Raw genomic sequence first — 18,945 nt, forward strand, 5'->3', positions numbered from 1 at the left:
TCCTCCATGTAGAGTACAACAGCTTTCTTTCTTCTTTCTTTCCTTCTTTGTTCCTCTCTCTCTCTCTCTCTCTCTCTCTCTCTCTCTCTATTTCTCTCTCATTCTTTCTCTTTCTTTTGTTCTTTTTCTTTTTCTTTCTTTCTCTTTCTTTCTTTCTCTTTCTTTCTTTCTTCCTTTCTTCCTTTCTTTCTTTCCTCTGTTGTCTCAGAATTTGCTTTGTAGACCAGGCTGGCCTTGAACTCACAGAGATCCGTTTACTTTTTTCTTTGCCTCTATAAAGGCCTGGGCCACTATATCCAGGCAACAGTTTGCTTTCTTATACATGTGAAGACCACCCATAGTGGCCTGGGTCCTTCTACATCAATTATTAATCAAGAAAATGCCCCAGGGGCTTGCCCCCAGGCCAGTCTGATGGAGGCAATCCTCAACCGTGGCTCCCATCTTCCTAGATGACTCCAGCTTGTGTCAAGTTGAATGAAACAAAAACCAACCCAATCCAACCAGCACCGTTAATAAGCACAGTCATTCGAAACCCAAAGCGTGAACATTGTGTGTCACCGCCAGAGGATCCAGGGCAAAGGGTAACAGAACAACACGGACCAGAGACTGGATTCTGGACGTTATCTGTCACAGATTTGCTGCAGGAATTCTCGTAAAGGGCTCAAATGATGCTCGGCCTCAGGGACTTAAGGTTTTAGAATAGTGACATCAATTGAGAACTTGCTGTGTCAGCCCGTCACGTTGTCTCCATGCTATAAGGGCTTTCCTGGTGCTTTCTACTTCAACACAGTGAGTTTGTTTATTTATTATTGTCACGCTGGAGGCTGGAGGTCAACTTTCAGAAACCAGTTCCTTCCTTCCACCCTTGGTTCCGGAGATTAAACTCAAGTTATCAGTTTGCGAACTGTTTTACTGCACAGCCTTGTGAGAGCTCTTACCTGCTGAGCTGTTTCACCAGCCCCACGGTGGGGCAAGGCCTTAAGAATGCAGAAAATTCCAAATTCCACGGGTCACATTAACTTCCTGAATCATAGTGAAAGGGTGGTACCTCAAAACATTTCTGAGTCAGGAACTTTCTAGAAGGCACCTAATCCTAGGGCTCACATGACCAAGACTGGGGTCAGGTGCCTTAGAATTCCTTCTGCAACAGCAATGTGTGTGAGGGAAGAGGCCTTAGAGAGTGCAACACAGTGGTTCTGCTGTGCAGCCCAGGACTGTCCTAACGTCTTCCCACTATAGTAGCAGGACGGGAAGCACCAGTTCCTTATTGCAGACTGGATGAAGCCTGAAAGCCCTCAATCTAGAGATGATCTTCCATGAAAGCACAAACTAATTTAATGATTTAATGATTGATTCAACAAATATTAAACACCTGTTGTTTACCCTCAAGAGACTCCTGGACTAGGCCTACCATTTAGAAGAACATCGTTCAGCCAGAGCCTGGAAGGCCGTGGAGCTCATTAACCAATCCCAATGTTACAGCTGGGGAAACTGAGGTTCAGAGAGGGAAAATAATGAGCTTAAGACCACAGAGATAGACACATAGTTTTTATGTGCTAATTTAAAAAAAAAGTGTGTGTGTGTGTGTGTGTGTGTGTGTGTGTGTGTGTGTGTTTTCTGGTCTCTACTCACCTGAACTGTCATTCATAACTTAACCAAGGAGGAGGTTGAATTTAGATTGGATTTTTTCTTTTTTTTTTTTTTTTTTTCCCGGAGCTGGGGACCGAACCGCTTGCTAGGCAAGCGCTCTACCGCTGAGCTAAATCCCCAACCCCAGGAGGTTGAATTTAAAAGCCACCATATTCACAGATTCCCCTGTTTTGCCAATGCTGGGGTTGACTAAACCTATGACCTCATGCGTGCTGGTCAAGTGTTGTACCACTAAGCTACATTCCCCAGTTGATGCAGGGTCTCAGCCTGTAACTAAGGCTACACAGATTGCACTGATCCTATGCAATCTTCCTGCTTCAGCTTTTTGGATTCTGGGATTACAGGCGTGAGCCTCTACACCTGGCTCACAAACTGCTTCTTTTGCACTAATGGGTTCTATGTTCTTTTAAGTCCTCAGGGCCCTAGGTTTTTCAGAGCTAGAGGAAAAAAAGCTGCGTCCTGGGTATTGTCTAGAACCCTGGCCGCGCCCATCTCCTGCTCTTCCCCGGCAGCTGACTCCCTTCTCTCCCTCCTAAGCTTGTGTCACTGTCGCCTCGGGTCTGGGGAGAGGGAGGAAAAAAGGGGCGGGAATGTCTTGCCCTTTAAATCCTAACCGCGTTACTATTGGCTAGGAAGCCTCCGGCCTGGCTGCGGATTGGCCACAGTGGAGGGCTTGAAATGTGGCTGAGCGCTTCGGACACCTCAGACGGACGGTGGCCACCCCAAGACGCGCCCCAGCCCGCCATGGCCCGGATCCTCCGGGCATCCTGCCTCCTGTCCCTGCTCCTGGCCGGATTTGTTCCGCCGGGCCGGGGACAAGAGAAGTCCAAGGTGAGTGAACCTCCAGGGCTCAAGAGTAGTCCATTGCACACAGGTGTCCACTGCGCGACTGGGAGAGCCACTGCTTTCCCAGAGGCACCGGGGACCCCACTTGTGACCCTCGGTCTCTGCACCCTTCCAACGCAGACCCGTGTGCATCAGAGGGCAGTACGAACTCAGGAGGACAGTCTTCCCCGAGTTCATACATTCTCTTCCACGTCATCTCGGGGTCGCGTTGCCACATCCAGATAGCTGGGATTGACTGTCCCACTCAGTGGTTTTGGGGAGAAGGCGTGGGCTTCCCCCCCACACCCACACACAATCAGGAGAGTGCATCTGGTGGCCACACTCCTAAAAAAATCACTGCGGGGCGGGAGGGCGGGCTGAAAGCCTCTTCACTCATCCAGGCAGATTTGTGACAGGAAGAATTTGACTTGGAGGCGCATCCCTTTTGGGGGCCTCAGTTTCTCCATCAGCAGGGCTTAGCTGGAGAGGATGGCTGGAAGGCTATGGAACCCTCCACTCGCCCTCTCTATTCACAGCTTACTGGCCTGCCTCGCATGGAGCAGACACTGTAGCCAGAGAAGCCAACCCAGGCCAGGAAGCATTCTTCGTCTATACTAGTCCAGCTGTGGCACCCTGAGGTGGAATAGAATCGGGGAGGCTGAGGGCGGATGCTGTGGCATGTTTCTCTCCTTGGTCAGGCCAGTGCTGGGCTCTCCTCTTCCCTAGGGTGAGGATGCAGAAAGCAGTAGAGATGGACGGAACCAAAGAAAAGAGATAGTGGTCTCCCAACTTCACTCTCACCATGCACCCCTGCATGCACGTTTGCATGCACATGCACAAAACTGAGTAGGCTCTAGGTTTGAGTTTCTAAAATCCTCTGGGTCTTCCTTCTAAGATCTTGTAAGTCCACAATGCTGTTTCCAGATTCTGTCCACCTCTTAGAGAGCCCCAAGGGTGGTTCCTGTTTATTGCTATTTTTTAAAGATTTACTCATTTCATGTATGTGGGTACACTGTAGCTGTCTTCAGACACACCAGAAGACGTCCATTATAGATGGTTGTGAGCCACCATGTGGTTGCTGGGAATTTGAACTCAGGACCTCGGAAGAGCAGTCAGTGCTCTTAACTGCTGAGCCATCTCTCCAGGCGTTAGTTCGTTTTTAAGCCCCTTTCTCTCTTCAGATCCTTAGTTTAAACAGATAGGGTACCTGAAACGCCTTGGTTTTCTCTCCAGCCTGTTCCTAATCACCAGCTCAGTAGAGATTTTCTAGGACAGAGACAGGACAGGGTTCAAGATTTGGGTGTGGAGTTGGGTTGGGGTTCACATGGACTGGGGCACTAGCCCCATGATTTTAGAGCGGAAACTCCTTGGGGTGGGAGTTGAACCCTGTCCTAAGGAGGCTGCAGGAAACTCATCATAGCCCTGTGATGTGCACGCAATGATGGAGAGATGGGTGAGTTCACAGGGAAGAGTGAGCAGTCTAGAAAAATCTTAGGGTGAGGTGGGAGCTTATCTCATAACCAGCCGAGGCTGGCTCGTGGCTCCTCACAGCCCAGGCATGCCTGTCTGGTCTCCCAGGTCCTTGGCGTTAACATGCTATAGTTATGGCTTCTGGGATGCAACTGCTTATCTCGATCCAACTTCAGGACAAGGGAACAGGGAGGGGACATGTGCAGACCCAATGCGATACAGCCGCTAAAAGATGTCCTCTCCACTCAAAGGGAGGGGCAGTGACAGGGAAAGCCTCTGTCTGGTCCAGTTTACAGCTGCAAAAGGCTTTGCAGAGCTGTGGACTACCAGCTGCTGACGTGGCATCCTAGTAACCGCCGGTTTCTAGGTGACTGCACAAGGCAGAGAGCATCATGGGACCACAGGCTGATATCAAGGCTGAAAGGCCTGAAGTGGCCCTGAATCCCACTCCATCTCAGAGTTGACAGGCTGGAATCCTGAGGGGGTAAGGGACGGTCAGACACTGCCAGAGGCCAGCTGGGTCCAGCTGCAGTCTCCTACCTCTCAGAACTGTCTGTCATGTTCCCGACATCCCACCAATGGGTGTAGGAAGATGGAATAGGGAAGACATGGACCAGGAAGCCTGGCTCAGTGTATCCCCCTCCAACCCCCTTATACCTCATTCCCTCTCAGTCCTCTTCTCTGGCCTCCTTGGTGGAGGAACAGGGCTTTGGATTCTATGGACCCAGAGGAAGGAAGCAGAGGTTTTGTGGGGGCTGAGTTGGTGCGTATAATCGATGGCTCATTCATCACAGACCACCCTCTAACCCATGCTAGCCTGGGCTCCCAGCGTGAGTCCCATTCTCCCCTCCATAGAAAGCATGGCAGTTGTCACTATGCATTTCGTAGGACAGCTAGCAAACAATTAAGGCCTCTCCTTACTATGACCCTCACAGGCCTTTGGCCCTTGGCTGCATGCAGATAATCTCTATGTTCTGCTGACCCAAGCCTGTTTTAATCTGTCAGCAGTTTCTCAAACTCAGTGAGCAAAATCATTGTTATGGAAGCAAGAGGACCTGAGTTCAAATCCCCAGCATCCATGTAAAAGCCAGGTATGGCCACATCCTGCCGACAATGGTGGGGCAGAGAGAGGCAGATCCAGGAGCTCACTGCCTGCCTAGTCAGATACTGAGCACAAGCTGAGAGGGCCAGCAACATGGCTCAGGGGGCGAGGATGCTCATAACCAAGCTTGAGGGCCTGAGTTTGATTCCTGGAACCCACAGGTAGGAATGCACTGACTCTTCCAAGTTGTCCTTTGATCTCTACATGCTGTGACATTCTCTCCCAAGTAAGTAAATCAATGTAATGACATAATAGGGAAATTTTCACGGTTCTCTTCTTTGCCTCCCACACATTAACTGCATGGGCACACAGCCAAACAAAACAACAAAAACACACTTGGAGAGGCAAATGGAATTAACCTCTCAGACCAAAGCCCAAAGGATTAGAATGGTTCCCTCAGGGCCACGTAGCCCGTAAAGATAACAGAATCAAGGGGCTCCTCATGTCTCCTTCCCTCAAAACTATCTGAAGAAGCTGGACCTACCAGTGTTCCAAAGTTCCCATTATTCAGTCAATCCCTGGGATCTCCTCCCCACATCTGAGATTCAGCTTGGCATGAAGGTGAGGCAACACGCAGGGAGGCAGCAGGGATTGTATCCTGCTGTTTGTATGTGGTGTTCTTGTTGAGGCAGGGTATCCCTATGTAGCCCAGGCTAGCCCTAAATGCTCCATCTCCTGCTTCAGCCTCTGATGCTGGCATTACTGATGTATGCCCCCAAGTCTGATGCTGTTTGCCTTTTAGGGTTGAAGTGACCCCAGCTGGGGCTTCAGATGCCTTGGGCAGGGCTGTCCAGCTGAGCATTCTGTCCAACACTTGCAGTATTTAGACTCCTGGAAAGCAGGGACTTTGCACCACAGTCAGGAGGGCTGTTATCTGTCAGGGATGACCCAGCAAAGGCAGCCAGACTCATCAGGTTAGTCAGGCCTGCAGTGACAGAGGCATTCCACTGCACCCCACTGGGGCACCTGCCCCACTGCCTGGATGGCTCCTTCACCCAGTCTGGCTGATGACCTTGCTTTGGCAGCAAGTTTTCTAGAACCAGAGGGAAGAGGGAGTGATTTTCCCTTCCCATGAGGTCTTCTCACTTCAAAAGTAGCCCTAGAGTTTCGTTGTCCCTGTTGGGGGTGAGGTGGGGGCTGGGGGGCGGGCCTCTTTCAGTTAAAAATAGCTGGTCCAGTGTGTTGGGCGGCTCGGGAGGAGAAATGGTTAAGATAGCACTGAGCTGGTGGCAGGGCTGGGGTGCAAACCTGGATACTCTGGCACACTGTGTCCTATGCTCCCTCCCTATTCTCCTGGAGGTAGCCTGTAGTGTGGCAGCTGGACACAGGAGGGTGTATGGGTTAATACCCACTGTGTCTTCACTCTGGGTGTCACAGTGAGGACTCGTGACAAACCATTCCATACTCTAGGATCCTGTTCCCACATCCCTGCTTCCTCATGCCTCGTCTTTCCAGTCTTCCAGACTGGGAGGCTCTGACTCATTCTCAACATCTTGACACATCCTTTCTATCCAGAGCCTCCTTCCCAGTCACTGAGCCCAGGCTTCCTCATATTTGTCTGGACTTCTGTAGCAGCCATCCAACTGGGCTTCTTAGACCAGCCCAGCCCAACTGCCTATGAAGTACGAAAGTGATTGTTGCTAACTTCAGAGTTCCACAGCACTCTGATTACTACAAATGCTTACTAGGTCCTCAAGCGTCTCAGGTTCGGGAGATGAGGAATTAGGAGACCTCAGTTTTAGTCCAGTTCCAGTTTTGTTGTCCTGGGTAAGGCTCTCTCTCCCTGTTGGGAGCCATCCATGTCCAGAAGGTGGAGAAGTGTCCTAAAGGTGTTTACTCTAATAGTTCCCTGGTGTCCACCTTCTTCTCTTCCAGACAGACTGCCATGGCGGTATGAGCGGTACCATCTACGAGTATGGAGCCCTCACCATCGATGGGGAGGAATACATTCCTTTTAAGCAGTATGCTGGCAAATACATCCTCTTTGTCAACGTAGCCAGCTACTGAGGTCTGACAGACCAATACCTTGGTAAGAGCTCCCACATGCCTTGCTGCTGAATTTGGAGCCAGTTCTGTCTTTTGGGCACACTTTAATCCCATGAGGTGCAAGGGGGAAAGGGTGGTGGTGACGGACAGAACAAGGTTTGCATCCCGGCTCCACCGTATCTCATACTTTCTGGAGATAATTATTTAAGCCTGAGGTCTGATGGTCTTTGGATGGATTCGAGGAAGTCTCTGCTACCTCTCTTCACCCTAGGGCTTACCTCAGACACCTCGGCTGTGTGCCTACTTGCTCCCCCTGACTGGAGTAAGAGGACAGAGGTAGCTGTAGCTTGCTCTGGCTGAGAAGGCCTCCTCTCCCCCAACCCCTATCCATCTGAGCCCATCTCTTGGCTCCACTCTGGAGACTGAGTCACGCTAGTTTGAAGCTCTGGGGGAAGCTGATGGGGAAGAGGGAAGGGGTCCTGGAGCGGTAGTATCCAACAGTTCATTCTTTTTCGTTGTTTATTTTTTCATGACAGAATTTTTGCATAGCCCTGGCTGTACTCAAACTTGCTCTGTAGACCAAGCCAACCTCAAACTCAGAGGTCCACTTGCCTCCTAAATGCTGAGATCAAAGAAAGACGTGTGCCACCACTGCCCAGCTCAACAGTTCATCCTAACGCAAACTTAAAGACAGACTAGCTCAGCCTAACTTTGTATTCATTCTGGAAAGGGCGCCTGGGCTCAGCAAGTATAAACAATTAGGACCCCAAGGCTGGCAATGGCTGAACCCAGCATCTGACTGGAGCCCATGTCTCCTTTTCCTCTCAGTGAGGACAGTCAGAAGCCTAAGGAACAATCAAATCAGGCCAAAGCTTGATGGCTCCGGGGGCAAAACAATTTGGGGCCAAGTAGACCCCCGCCACCTGGCTGTCACCTACAGGAGTTTCTGGATCTGCAGATGGGGGGAGTGGTTCCACAGCTCAGTGCCCAGTGCTTTTGTCTAGTCCTTGGACAGTACAGTGCATCTCTGAAGAGACAGGCTGGGTGATGGTACTGCCCTTAATTCCAGGGGTGCCAAGGGAACTGGTGAGCTGGCCGAGGCCTCTCCTGGGTCCTGAATTCCCAGTTGAGAGGGATGTGAATATTGCCCTCCAACCACCCTAAGAGAGTCCTCAGCTTTCTGCCCAGGGGCCAATACGAGACCTCAGCTCACTGACACAGGCAGTGGGCGTGTGACTGATGTGGGAAGCATATTCCTGACTTGTCTCCCAAACCTCCACTGCTCCCAGTCTGGAGTCAGAAAAGGACCTAAGTCTTAGCCTTGCCACTGGCTCTCGGGGTCACCTGGGAAAATCCTCCCTCCTCGGGCCTCAGTTTCCAGAGGTCTGGAGGGCATCTGGGGAACAGGGTGTTGAGGCAAGCTCATCATCTGTTCTCTTCTCTCTCCCTGGGCAAGAACTGAATGCACTACAAGAAGAACTTGGCCCATTCGGCCTGGTCATTCTGGGCTTCCCTTGCAACCAATTTGGCAAACAGGAGCCAGGCGAGAACTCGGAGATCCTGCCCAGTCTCAAGTGAGTTCTCCAGGCTGGAGATGGTGGTCTCTTTGGGGCAGAGGCTCAGGGCCTGCAGATATTGGTTGACTGTCTCCATGTCAGCCACTCACTCTGCTCCCCAATCCCCACCCCAGTTTGGGGTTTAATGGAATGAGGGGAGGGGATAGGAAACAGGAGGCTAAGGGTAACTGGCTGGGTGGCACATGTAGGGTAGAGAGGCACGTGGGGTGGGTACACAGAAGGGGCTCAGATGGCAAATACACACTGGGCCTATGTATGTCCACGCAAGTCATGAGCTTGATAAGAGACTCCTAGACCCCTCCCCCTCAGTCCCGCCATCTTAGTTCTGAGCTAGTGTGGTTCCTCTAGACTCACCCAAGTACATTCCTCCCAGGTATGTTCGACCGGGTGGGGGCTTTGTGCCTAATTTCCAGCTCTTTGAGAAAGGAGACGTGAATGGGGAGAAAGAGCAGAAGTTCTACACTTTCCTGAAGGTGAGAATGGGTAATCTGGAGGAAGCTCCCCCTAACTGCTTGGCCCAGCGCCCTGGCATTGGTCTAGTGGTCCCGTGAGAGGGCTTGGCAGACCCATGGTCCCAGCACCCTACTGGAGAGAGAAGACAGGGCCCACAGGGCATCTCAGGGGCCTACAACCTTCCAGTCACCATACAGGTGGACAGTTCAGTGTTCTTGTTCCCAAACTGGGGCCCTTCCCTCAGTGCCAGACAGTTTTCTCCTTGGAAGGGAAGGGAGGGGAGGTCGAAGGAACCTCAAGTAAGACTGATGCCCCCTCACCCCTGCTCCAGAACTCCTGCCCTCCCACTGCGGAACTCCTGGGCTCACCTGGCCGCCTCTTTTGGGAACCCATGAAGATCCATGACATCCGCTGGAACTTTGAGAAGTTCTTGGTGGGGCCAGATGGCATACCAATTATGCGCTGGTACCACCGGACCACAGTCAGCAACGTCAAGATGGACATCCTGTCCTACATGAGGCGGCAGGCAGCCCTGGGGGCCAGAGGGAAGTAACTGATGCCCCACCCCACCCCCACCCCCATCCCCTGCCCATCATGCAAGGGCTGGGGAGGGGCTCTTCAGGAAGGAAGCCAAAAAAGGAATCATTCTACACATACATCCCAGATTCCCTTCCTTATTACATAAAAGACAAGCTTGGCACAACGGTGTGTCCGTACCACTGTGCACACGTGGCAACTGTCCCAGGGTGTGCCATGCACTGCCTGCCTGGAACCCAGGGACAGACCACCTGTGCTCACGGTTTGGTACAACACCTTCACACTTTCTCCAGCTTCCCGTTCCAAATGAGCCCAGAGCAAACACAAGTTCTAAGTCCAATGGTCCTGCTCAAACCTGAGCATCATTCTTGGGGCCAGCATCTCCCACATGCCCACATGACACATCCGGGCTCACTATGCCACCAGCCTCCTTCATCCCTCCTGAAGGACCCTCCTAAGTCCCCAACCCCATCCCACAGTGCTCCTGAGAAGAGCCAGGACAACGGTGAGCACGATGGCCATGTGCTCCAAGTCAGGGGTGGTGTCTCCATGAAGGAGGGGCCCGAAGCCCTTGTGGGCGGGCCTCCCCTGAGCCCGTCTGTGGTGCCAGCCCTTAGTGCATTCAGGCTTAGGCTCCCAGGCAGGGACACCACTCCCCACTCTGGAGGACATGCCATCTTCTCACTCTGTCCTCTGGTATCTCTCGCACCCCATCTGCCCAATAAACATCTTTCTGCAGCAGTTCTGCCTACTTGAAATTTTCTCAATGGTGGAGTGGAGATTGGAGATGGAGACAAGGGAGGGTGAAGGAAGAGACGGACACAGGGCGTGCTTTGGGGCCCACACTGCAGCCTTTGCCCAGCTACTGAGTCTGTGACCCAGTTCCCATCAGTGTGTCCTCACCCACCTTCCCCAGGGCATTGAGGGCTGAGAGGGTGTCGTTTCTACCCCCAGTCCTTTGCCTAGGATCTTCCCACCACAACTGGGTTCCCCTAACATGCTAGCAGCATTCTCAGGGCTATGCAGGAAAGAGGTGCTGACATAGGACCAGAACCATGGCCACAAGGGCATAAAAAATCACCAGTCACAAAATGTTGATCCTCAAGTTGGATTTATGTCCAAGATTTGTGCAAACAGCTGCCTAGTAACAGCAGCTACCTTAATACAGACCTCTGGCACCATAAACATAACTGTGGGGGCTGAGGTCATCTTCAGTCTGGGGCCCTTTAGCAGACCTGGCTGGTGTGGCCTTCATTCCAGATCATGGTGGCTCTCAGGAGGCTGACACAGGTGCAGTGGAGAGCATGACAGCATCAGGCCATCCCGTTGTTCTCTTCTGCTCTAGAGACAAAGCCCTCTTCCCTAATTCCTCACAGAGGGGTAAGGAGCAGGGGGTGCAGGGCAGGTCCTGCTACTGAGCTTGAAGCAAAAACAGCACATGCACACGAACTGGGTGTGGTCTCTGGAGAGCCTGGAACCAAGTCTTTGAGGTTCTGAGAGGAAGGGGTCTTGTTGCACCCCACTCTTAGGATGGAAGCCAGTGGCCTCGGCAACAGATGGCAGGTCGAAGCCAGGTGAGGCCTCCTGGCCTTGGCAAGAGGCAGGGTGTTGAGTTTCTCCTGGTTGCATCCAGAAGAACCTGGTGGAGGCCTCATGGGTAGATTCTCCCTAGTCTTGTAAACAGTTAGAGTTTGGCTGGGGATGCGGGCCATCTGCCCCTCCCAGCCTCGGTTCTGCCAAGGCTTGGGTCACACTGAACATGCACATGGCCTTTACACTTTTGGCAATCTGAGGTCAGCTGGCTCTGAAAGATGAAGGTGGAACCAAGTGACCCACTGCAGTCTCACTGGGGCCCATCACAGTCATTGTCTGCAGACTCTAAATAAACAAAAGTTTTGAAGCTTCAAGATCATGTGGTCTGGTCAGTCTCACAGTCTCCCAGGGATGCTAATTCAGGCCTCCCCACCACTGTATCCACAGCTAGTCACTGTATGCTACTGAGTACCAGGCTGTGTGTCTAGGACACTCATCATGCAACTGTACCCAGCCCTGAGGAGGAGGTCATTCGTTACCCCCTGTGACAGAGGAGGAAGCTAGGACAAAGAGGTACAAAAACCATCCCCAGTTCCAGATTTATAATGTTCTGGAGCTGAGACCTGAACTCAGTCTGTCAGTCTCCAAATCCCAAAATTAAGTACTGGGAAAGGGGTCAGGCCCGTCTAGCAAGCCTTCCTCTGCCACTCACTAAGACAGCCCCAAAGGTCTTCAGAGACCCTCTGGGGAAACGTCCTCTGTTGTACCTACTCATCCACTTCTCAAGATGGTATTTCCAGAGTCCCGCAGGCTTCCTGCAGGGAGTAAGGACGCAAGCCTCTGACAAGCTTGCAGCTCCAGACTGTGGCCAGATGGAGGGAGTTTCCTGAAGTTCCAATCTGGCCATGCTATTGTTTTCAAACATCTAAGGAATCTACACTACTTGGATCTTAAATGTTTTGTTCTGAAACAGGGTTTCTCTGTGTAGCCCTGACTGTCCTGGAACTCACTCTGTAGACCAGGCTGGGTTCAAACTTAGAGATCCGCCTGTCTCTGCCTCCTGAGCACTGGGATTAAAAGCATGCACCACCACCAACTACAGGGCTTTGAATGTTTTCCAAGGGAGGCATTTAAGAGCGTAGTGACCAGCTAGCTCACAGGGTTCCCACGTTAAAAGAGTTAAGTGGTCAGGTCCTAAGGGTAAACCAAAGTCACTGGCAAGTACAGTACCTTGAAGGGGATGCTTCCTTGTTTCCTAGAGAACAGACCTACTCCACTACATACCCTACTATGAGAGGCAATACCACCAAAGGGCTGAAACCTTGGAAGTTCTGAGTCAATGCTGTCAGGTAAAAGTCCTCTCTCCCAGGGGAACCCACGCTCACCTGGCTCTGCAGGCCTGTCTGGGGGCGGGTCCATCACTTGAGAGCTCTGATTCCGAATTCCTGCACAGGGTGGACGCCAGGTGTACTCTGGCTGCAACAAGATGGGTGTTTTAAGAATCCACAACTGAGCCAGGCATGGTGTCACACGCCTTTGGTCCCAGAACTCTGGAAGCAGAGGCAGGCAGATTTCCGATTTGGTCAGCCCAATCTACTAAGTGAGTTCCAGGTCAGTCAGAGCTGTATAGAAAAACTGTCTCAGAAAACAAACAAACAAACAAACTAAAGGAAAAAGAAAGAATCCACAGCCACGTTCCAGAGCCACAGCCAGAATAGAACTAAATGCACAGAAGCAAAGTGCCAAACCCTAAGGGCTGTATCTCATTCAGTTAAGCAAAGTGGCCAAGTGTAGCCTCCCAGTCTATGCCTACTTCCCTCTTTTGTTTTCTGAGATGGAGTCTCCATCTACAGTTCAAACTTGTAGACAATCATCTTCCCTCAGCTGTGCTGAGGTTACCGGCATGAGCCACCACGTCCTAATCTACACACAGCATCCACACCCATGTTTGAACGTGTGTGTAGGGGAGAAGGTCTAAGAGACAGGAGGCGCCCGTACCCACTGAAGGAAGAGCTGGGCACATCTGAAGTGGGGCTGTTAGAAAGACTGCAGAAGGGCAGGGGACAATAGCTCTCAGGAGTGAGAGAGAAATATAGGGAAAGGAGAAGAACTCTGCACTCCTACCAGGCCTCCCTTTGACACCTGTGGTACTGAGCAGCTAGGGACTGCAAAGTCTTGACCCCAAGGAGAGCATCCCAGGGCCAGGCCTATATCCCTGCCCACAGCCACCCTGTCTCAGAAACCACCAGACAGCAGTTTGTTACCCACTCTCTAGTCAGAATCTGAAGAAAGGAGGACACAGGACTCACCAGATGGAAGAGGCGAGAGTTGGGGTGGGGGGGCGGGTGCTCCATGGGCACAGGGGGTGGAGGGTATCGGATCTGGGACCAGTCCTTGTATGCATGGTGAGGTACCATGGCTGGCATGGGTGGGTAGGCATAGGGATAGGCGCCACAAAGGTGCTCAGGGTGGGGTTCCACATGGTAGCGCTCTCCTGAGGCCTGCAAGAAAAACTCGTATCTGCCTCTGGTCTGCCAGCCCCCAGTGGTACCCACTCGTTGCCCTGTAGCCGGAACCTTAGCTCTCAGAAGGCAAGGTGGGCTGGGACACAGGCAGAGGCCTGGGGACCCTGGTCATAGAGGACTCCTCTGTTGGCACTCATGCCAGCGATCACGCGCACGCACGCACACGCACGCGCACGCTCACACACACATGCCCCTGAAGGTGGTCGGGGTGCACGCCGCCCACCCCTCCAGCTGCTTACCTTTGCCTTCCTCTTCTGTTGTTTGAGGGCTTCCTTGGCCTTCTCCTCCTCTTTGAGTGTTCTGAGCTGGAAGAGGAAGGAGAGGCCTCACCATTGATGAAAAACCAAAGCAAACTCTGACAGACGGTTGAGGCCCAGGGCACCACTCAAGCTTGGGAAGTCGCAGGAAGGGGACTGAGGGGCACAGCAGAAGCTGTGCTGTTATCTCTGGGGGCCCCTGCTCTTCCTGGATGGCCTGAATACAGGTCAGGAGGGCTGATACGTGCCTTCTCGCTAATACCTTTGCATTCTACTCTTATTAACTTTACTCCCCAAGCTTATCTACTATGGGATACAGTGACACTCAACTTCGCATCAACACTGATGGTGAGTCAGAGCCGAAACACCTTAGCTAGACCTCAACATTATACAGAGTTCATAGGACAAGGCACTGGCAGAGGTCAAGAGAGAGCTGGGGCAGTAGAGCTGGATGCAGTCCAGCAAATTCCCAGGACCCTCTAACCCCACAAGGCCAGCACAGGGCTCTCACCTGGGCAGTGGTCAGGGTGACCTGGGCCTGCAGCTTCTCCACCTGCTTCTTCAGCTCCTCCTTCTCTTCGTTCATGCGCTCACGGTCACTCCGTTCCCTCTGGAAGTCCTCTTCAAAGATCTTTACCTGGAGGAGATGGGGAGATGAGGGATATGGTAGTCTGCTAGACTTCACGCTTAGGCCCTGAATCCATGTTTTGCACTGGGCTGTGGGGGAAATCCAACTTTACCAGAATAATTCCATTTTCTTTTGTTTCATACTCTAGCCTTCGAGAAAAGATTTCATGTGAACAAAGGAATTATTGGCTTACAATGAAAAAGTAAAAACATGGGCTGGAGAGATTGCTTAGAAGTCAAGAACACTGCCTGCCCTTCCAGAGGTTCTGCGTTCAATTCCCAGCAACCACTTGATGGCTCACAACCATCTGTAATGGGACCTGATGCCCTCTTCTGGCTGGCAGGCATACATGCAGGCAGATGCTGTTTACATAATAATAATGTTTTAAAAGTCCACAGAGAACAGAGAGCAGCGCTAGCACACGGAAGGCCAGTGGCTCCCGGGGACACACCAGTTCTTGGGGCCTCACCTGCTGTTTCAATAGCTCATTCTGCGTCACCAGTTCCTGCTTCCTCAGATGGCCCCCGACCCCTTCTGGGCTCCCAAAAGCTGCAGGTGGGGATGACGGAGAGGCCTGGATGCTGAGGGCCTCCTCCAGGGCCTGGAGTCAGGAAAGAAGAGACAGGATCATCAGCAGGAATCCCTGGAAGTCAGACCCATCTGAAGAGCACTCCAAGAGAGCCCTTCTGACGATACTGTAACCCCAGCAGCAGTGGTCCTTAACCAGTCTTACTCATTACCGCACTGAATGGGCCACTGCATTGAAGTCTCTTCATCCTCCCGCAGGATAGAGGCTAAAACCTCATGCCCATTTTACCCACTTGAAAATTGAGGACAAGAGACCCACTGTGACTCAGTGTCCTGGCTTGTTTATTTGTTTTTGTTTTGTCAACTGGACACAAGCCAGAATCATTTGAGAAGAGGAACCTCAGTTGAGAAAATGCCCCAACCAAACTGGCCGATAGGCAAGCCTTTGGGGCATTTTCTTGCTTAGTGACTGGTGTGGGAAGGCTCCCCCCCAACCCCCCAAGCTGGTAGTCCTGGAGTGTGTAAGAAAGCAGGCTGAGACAGCTGTGAGAGCAGGTCTCTAAGCAGTATTACTCCATGGCTCCTTGGCAGGTTCCTGCCTTGTCTGCCCTCAGTGATGGGCTGGGACCTGAAGTCATAAACTGAAATAAACCCTCTCCTCCCCAAGTTGCTTTTGGTCATGGTAATTTACCACAGCAACAAAAACGCTAATGGAGATGGCTGAGGTCACACAGCTAATGAGTGAACACAAGGATTCCACCTGTGTTCTTAACCTGCAGGCTAACCCGAGATCTTCATGTACAAAGACCTCTTGACGGGCCTGGCTCAATTCCTCATACCCGAGACCTAGAAAGAAGCCCAGCTTTCTGAGAGAAGCTGCATTCTCCGACAGCTTCTGCTGTGACCCTCAGTCCCCATCTTGTCTCTCGTCACATGAACCCGAACCCCACTTAGTTTACTTTACCAACCAACCCTGCCTATCAGCCACAGCCAGCGCTGGGAGTGGGGTGGGGAGGAACTGGGTAGTAGTGGTGCCCACCTTTAATCCCAACACTAAGGACGCAGAAGCAGCCTGGTCTACAAGGAGTTCCAGGCCAGCCAGGGCTACACAGAAAAACCCTCTCAAAAACAAACAAACAAACAAACAAAACAAAACCAAAACACAAAAAGAAACCCAGCTAAGCAAACAAACAAAAAAGAAAGACAAAGTGTCCTCTTGTTACTTTCTTTCCTTGTCTACAAAATGCTCCCACTTTCTGAGATTCCCTTCAGTGGTTTCCACCAACCCTGGTCACATGATACTTTACAGCTCTGACTCTGACCATCTCAGAGATGGCCATTCACCACCACCTGGACTTTAGCCCCTAGACACCAGGGACTCTTAGTGATAGGTCTCTTGCACTGTCTTCAAGGGGGGTGAGGGAGGAAGAGAGAGAGAGAGAGAGAGAGAGAGAGAGAGAGAGAGAGAGAGAGAGAGAGAGAACACGAACACAGCCTATTAGCAAGAGAGAGAAAAAACTATTGCTACCCCAGGACCACAGAATGGGGCCATCAAAAAGAGATCCAGGGGTGGCTTTGCTGAGCAAGTGATATTCAAGCTTGGGTAGACTAGGTACTGCCAGGGGACAGTGGGGCCTCAGAGGGGGGCACCTGTACAAAGGCCACAGGGGAAGCAGGAGTGAGTCCAACTCCTCCTGGGGCTGGGTCACTCAGAGTGTTTGGAGGCAGGGAAGACAGGAATGGTGCCTCTAGCCCCTCAGCAGGTGTCACATCTCTTGAGCTGGAGGTGACAGCAGCTGGGTAGGCCCTGCAGCTGAGTTCATAGTAGCCTTCCCCATCTGGGGGAGGGGTCCTAGTGCCCACCTTATTGAGCCGCTGGATCTCCTTTTCCTGGTACTCTCGTTGCCTCATGAGTGGGCTCAGCTGATCCTGCAGGTACTTGACCTTCTGGCGAAGTTCCTTGGCCTCTGTTGTCAGCTGTTCCTTGTCAGTCTGCAGAGAGTGCAAGGCTGGTAAACAGGGACACTCCTGGAGGCCTGGACTGCCTGAGCCATGCCCTGGCTTTCCCTCCTTCTCGGCAGCCATCTCATAGCACTCGTCTGCAAATGACCTGGGAAGACGCTGCTGTCTTTCCGAGTCTGTATATCCATCTCTTCCACTACTGGTAGTGCACAAGGCCCTCAACTCTGATGCCAGCTCCCTCACTGATTGCCAGAGACCCTGGGCTCCACACAGGCCCTCTTAAGTAAACTTCCTCAATATTGGGGATAATCAGATCTTAACGAAAGTCACAAAGGGACCTCATGAGAGCCGAGTCCAAAACTGAGTAAATGTTGTCTGTGTGAAATCCTCTCAGAAGAGTGGAGAATACCATAGTCTCTTAAGGACCTCAGATATCTGAGCATAGAAAAGACCATGCTCAAAGGGTAAGCGGGACAGAAGGCTCTCCAGAGAAGCACACAGAGTAAAAGGTCACACAGCTGAGGGGTGGACACTTCCAGGCTTCTGCACCACACGGCTGCAGCTGGAATGGCGAAGCAGCACCAAGTGAGCCCCCTGGCTCAGTGAGAATCCACTGTGTGTGGTGACTTCCTGGAGACCACACAGGGAGCAGAATTTAAGGCTTCCATTTCCATTCCATTCTCTGCAAAGAAGAGTTTCTTTGCTTTTTACGTTCTTTTATTTATTTATTGTCTGTGTGTCAGATGACAACTTGTAAGACTTGGTTCTCTCCTTCTACCATGTGGGTCCCAGGATCAAGAATCAGGCTTGGCAGCAAGTACTTTTATCCTCTGAGCCATGTCGCTGACTGGAAATCAAACTGGGCAGCAGTGCTAAAAGCATCAAATGCCATTCACCAGGCCACAGAGTGGCTTATGTACTTTTCCAGGGACTGAGTGTCACACATGCTAGGTAACTGTCCTATCACTGAGCTATGGCTCCAACCCCTCAGTCCCCACTTTTTTTTTGGTTCTTTTTTTCGGAGCTGGGGACCAAACCCAGGGCCTTGCGCTTCCTAGGCAAGCGCTCTACCACTGAGCTAAATCCCCAACCCCCAGTCCCCACTCTTACTAAATTACCCAAGCTAGCTTTAACTCATCCTGTAGCCCAGGGAGGCCCTGAGCCTTGCTGACCCTCCTGCCTCAGCCTTCCAAGGAACCAGGGCTGTAGGCTTAAGCCATGAATCTGAGCTAGGTGGAGGTTAAAACAGTGGCTGGGCTGAGAGTGGTGGCCAACACCTCTAATCCTCACAGTCTGGAGGTGGGGTCAGGTGGACTTCTGAGTTGAGAGCCCAGCCTGATCTACATAGTGAGTTCCAGGCCAGCCTAGGCACCTGCCTCAAAAATAAATAAAAATTAAAACAATGGATAGCAGTGTAGCATTAGGGGCATGCATATCTAAAAAAAACCATAAAACCGTATGGTCAGAAGACATGTTAAAAGGTCTGAGAGTTGGAGATGGCGCAATAGTTTTAAAAGCACTTGTTGCTCTTGAAGAGAGCCCGAGTTCAATTCTTAGCACTAACATGGTAGGTCACAAACATCCAAAACTCCAGTTCCACAGGATCTGATGCCCTCTTCTGGGACCAGGCATTCAGTATACATACATACATACATACATACATACATACATACATACATACATACATACATACATGAAGGCAAAATACTCATACACATAAAAGAAATAAATCTTAAAAAAAGTTTCAGTTGAAGTTACCCTTCAGAGGACTGGGGTCTGGGGGAGTGGGGGTGGGGAAGAATTCCAGGGAAGTGTTAGTTCATCTGCAGTGTGCCACGTGGATCAGGGGACTGACCGAGGCGGGTCAGTGCTCATCCCTTCCTTGTGACCTTTAGTCAATATTCTACACACC

At 51.5% G+C, this 18,945-nt stretch overlaps 2 protein-coding genes across 2 annotated transcripts in view; one reads left to right on the plus strand and one right to left on the minus strand.

Annotated features, from left to right (window-relative positions):
- The first annotated feature begins 2,243 nt into the window (after positions 1-2,243).
- On the plus strand, positions 2,244-10,341 carry Gpx3 (glutathione peroxidase 3). Its single transcript, XM_032912589.1, has 5 exons — positions 2,244-2,481; positions 6,923-7,076; positions 8,490-8,607; positions 8,984-9,083; positions 9,395-10,341. The coding sequence occupies exons 1-5, from the start codon at positions 2,329-2,331 to the stop codon at positions 9,614-9,616; spliced, it is 747 nt and encodes a 248-aa protein (XP_032768480.1). The 5' UTR covers positions 2,244-2,328; the 3' UTR covers positions 9,617-10,341.
- Positions 10,342-10,694: 353 nt separating this feature from the next.
- The window catches only part of Tnip1 (TNFAIP3 interacting protein 1), a 40,496-nt gene continuing 32,245 nt past the window's right edge, over positions 10,695-18,945 (minus strand). The window contains 7 exon segments of the mRNA XM_032912434.1: positions 10,695-11,404; positions 12,519-12,609; positions 13,443-13,634; positions 13,898-13,963; positions 14,427-14,552; positions 15,013-15,144; positions 16,935-17,063. Coding sequence (XP_032768325.1) covers positions 11,373-11,404; positions 12,519-12,609; positions 13,443-13,634; positions 13,898-13,963; positions 14,427-14,552; positions 15,013-15,144; positions 16,935-17,063 — 768 coding nt within the window. The 3' untranslated portion in view covers positions 10,695-11,372.

The sequence above is a fragment of the Rattus rattus genome, chromosome 9 (genome assembly GCF_011064425.1).
Source record: "Rattus rattus isolate New Zealand chromosome 9, Rrattus_CSIRO_v1, whole genome shotgun sequence".
In the NCBI taxonomy this organism is placed as follows: domain Eukaryota; kingdom Metazoa; phylum Chordata; class Mammalia; order Rodentia; family Muridae; genus Rattus; species Rattus rattus.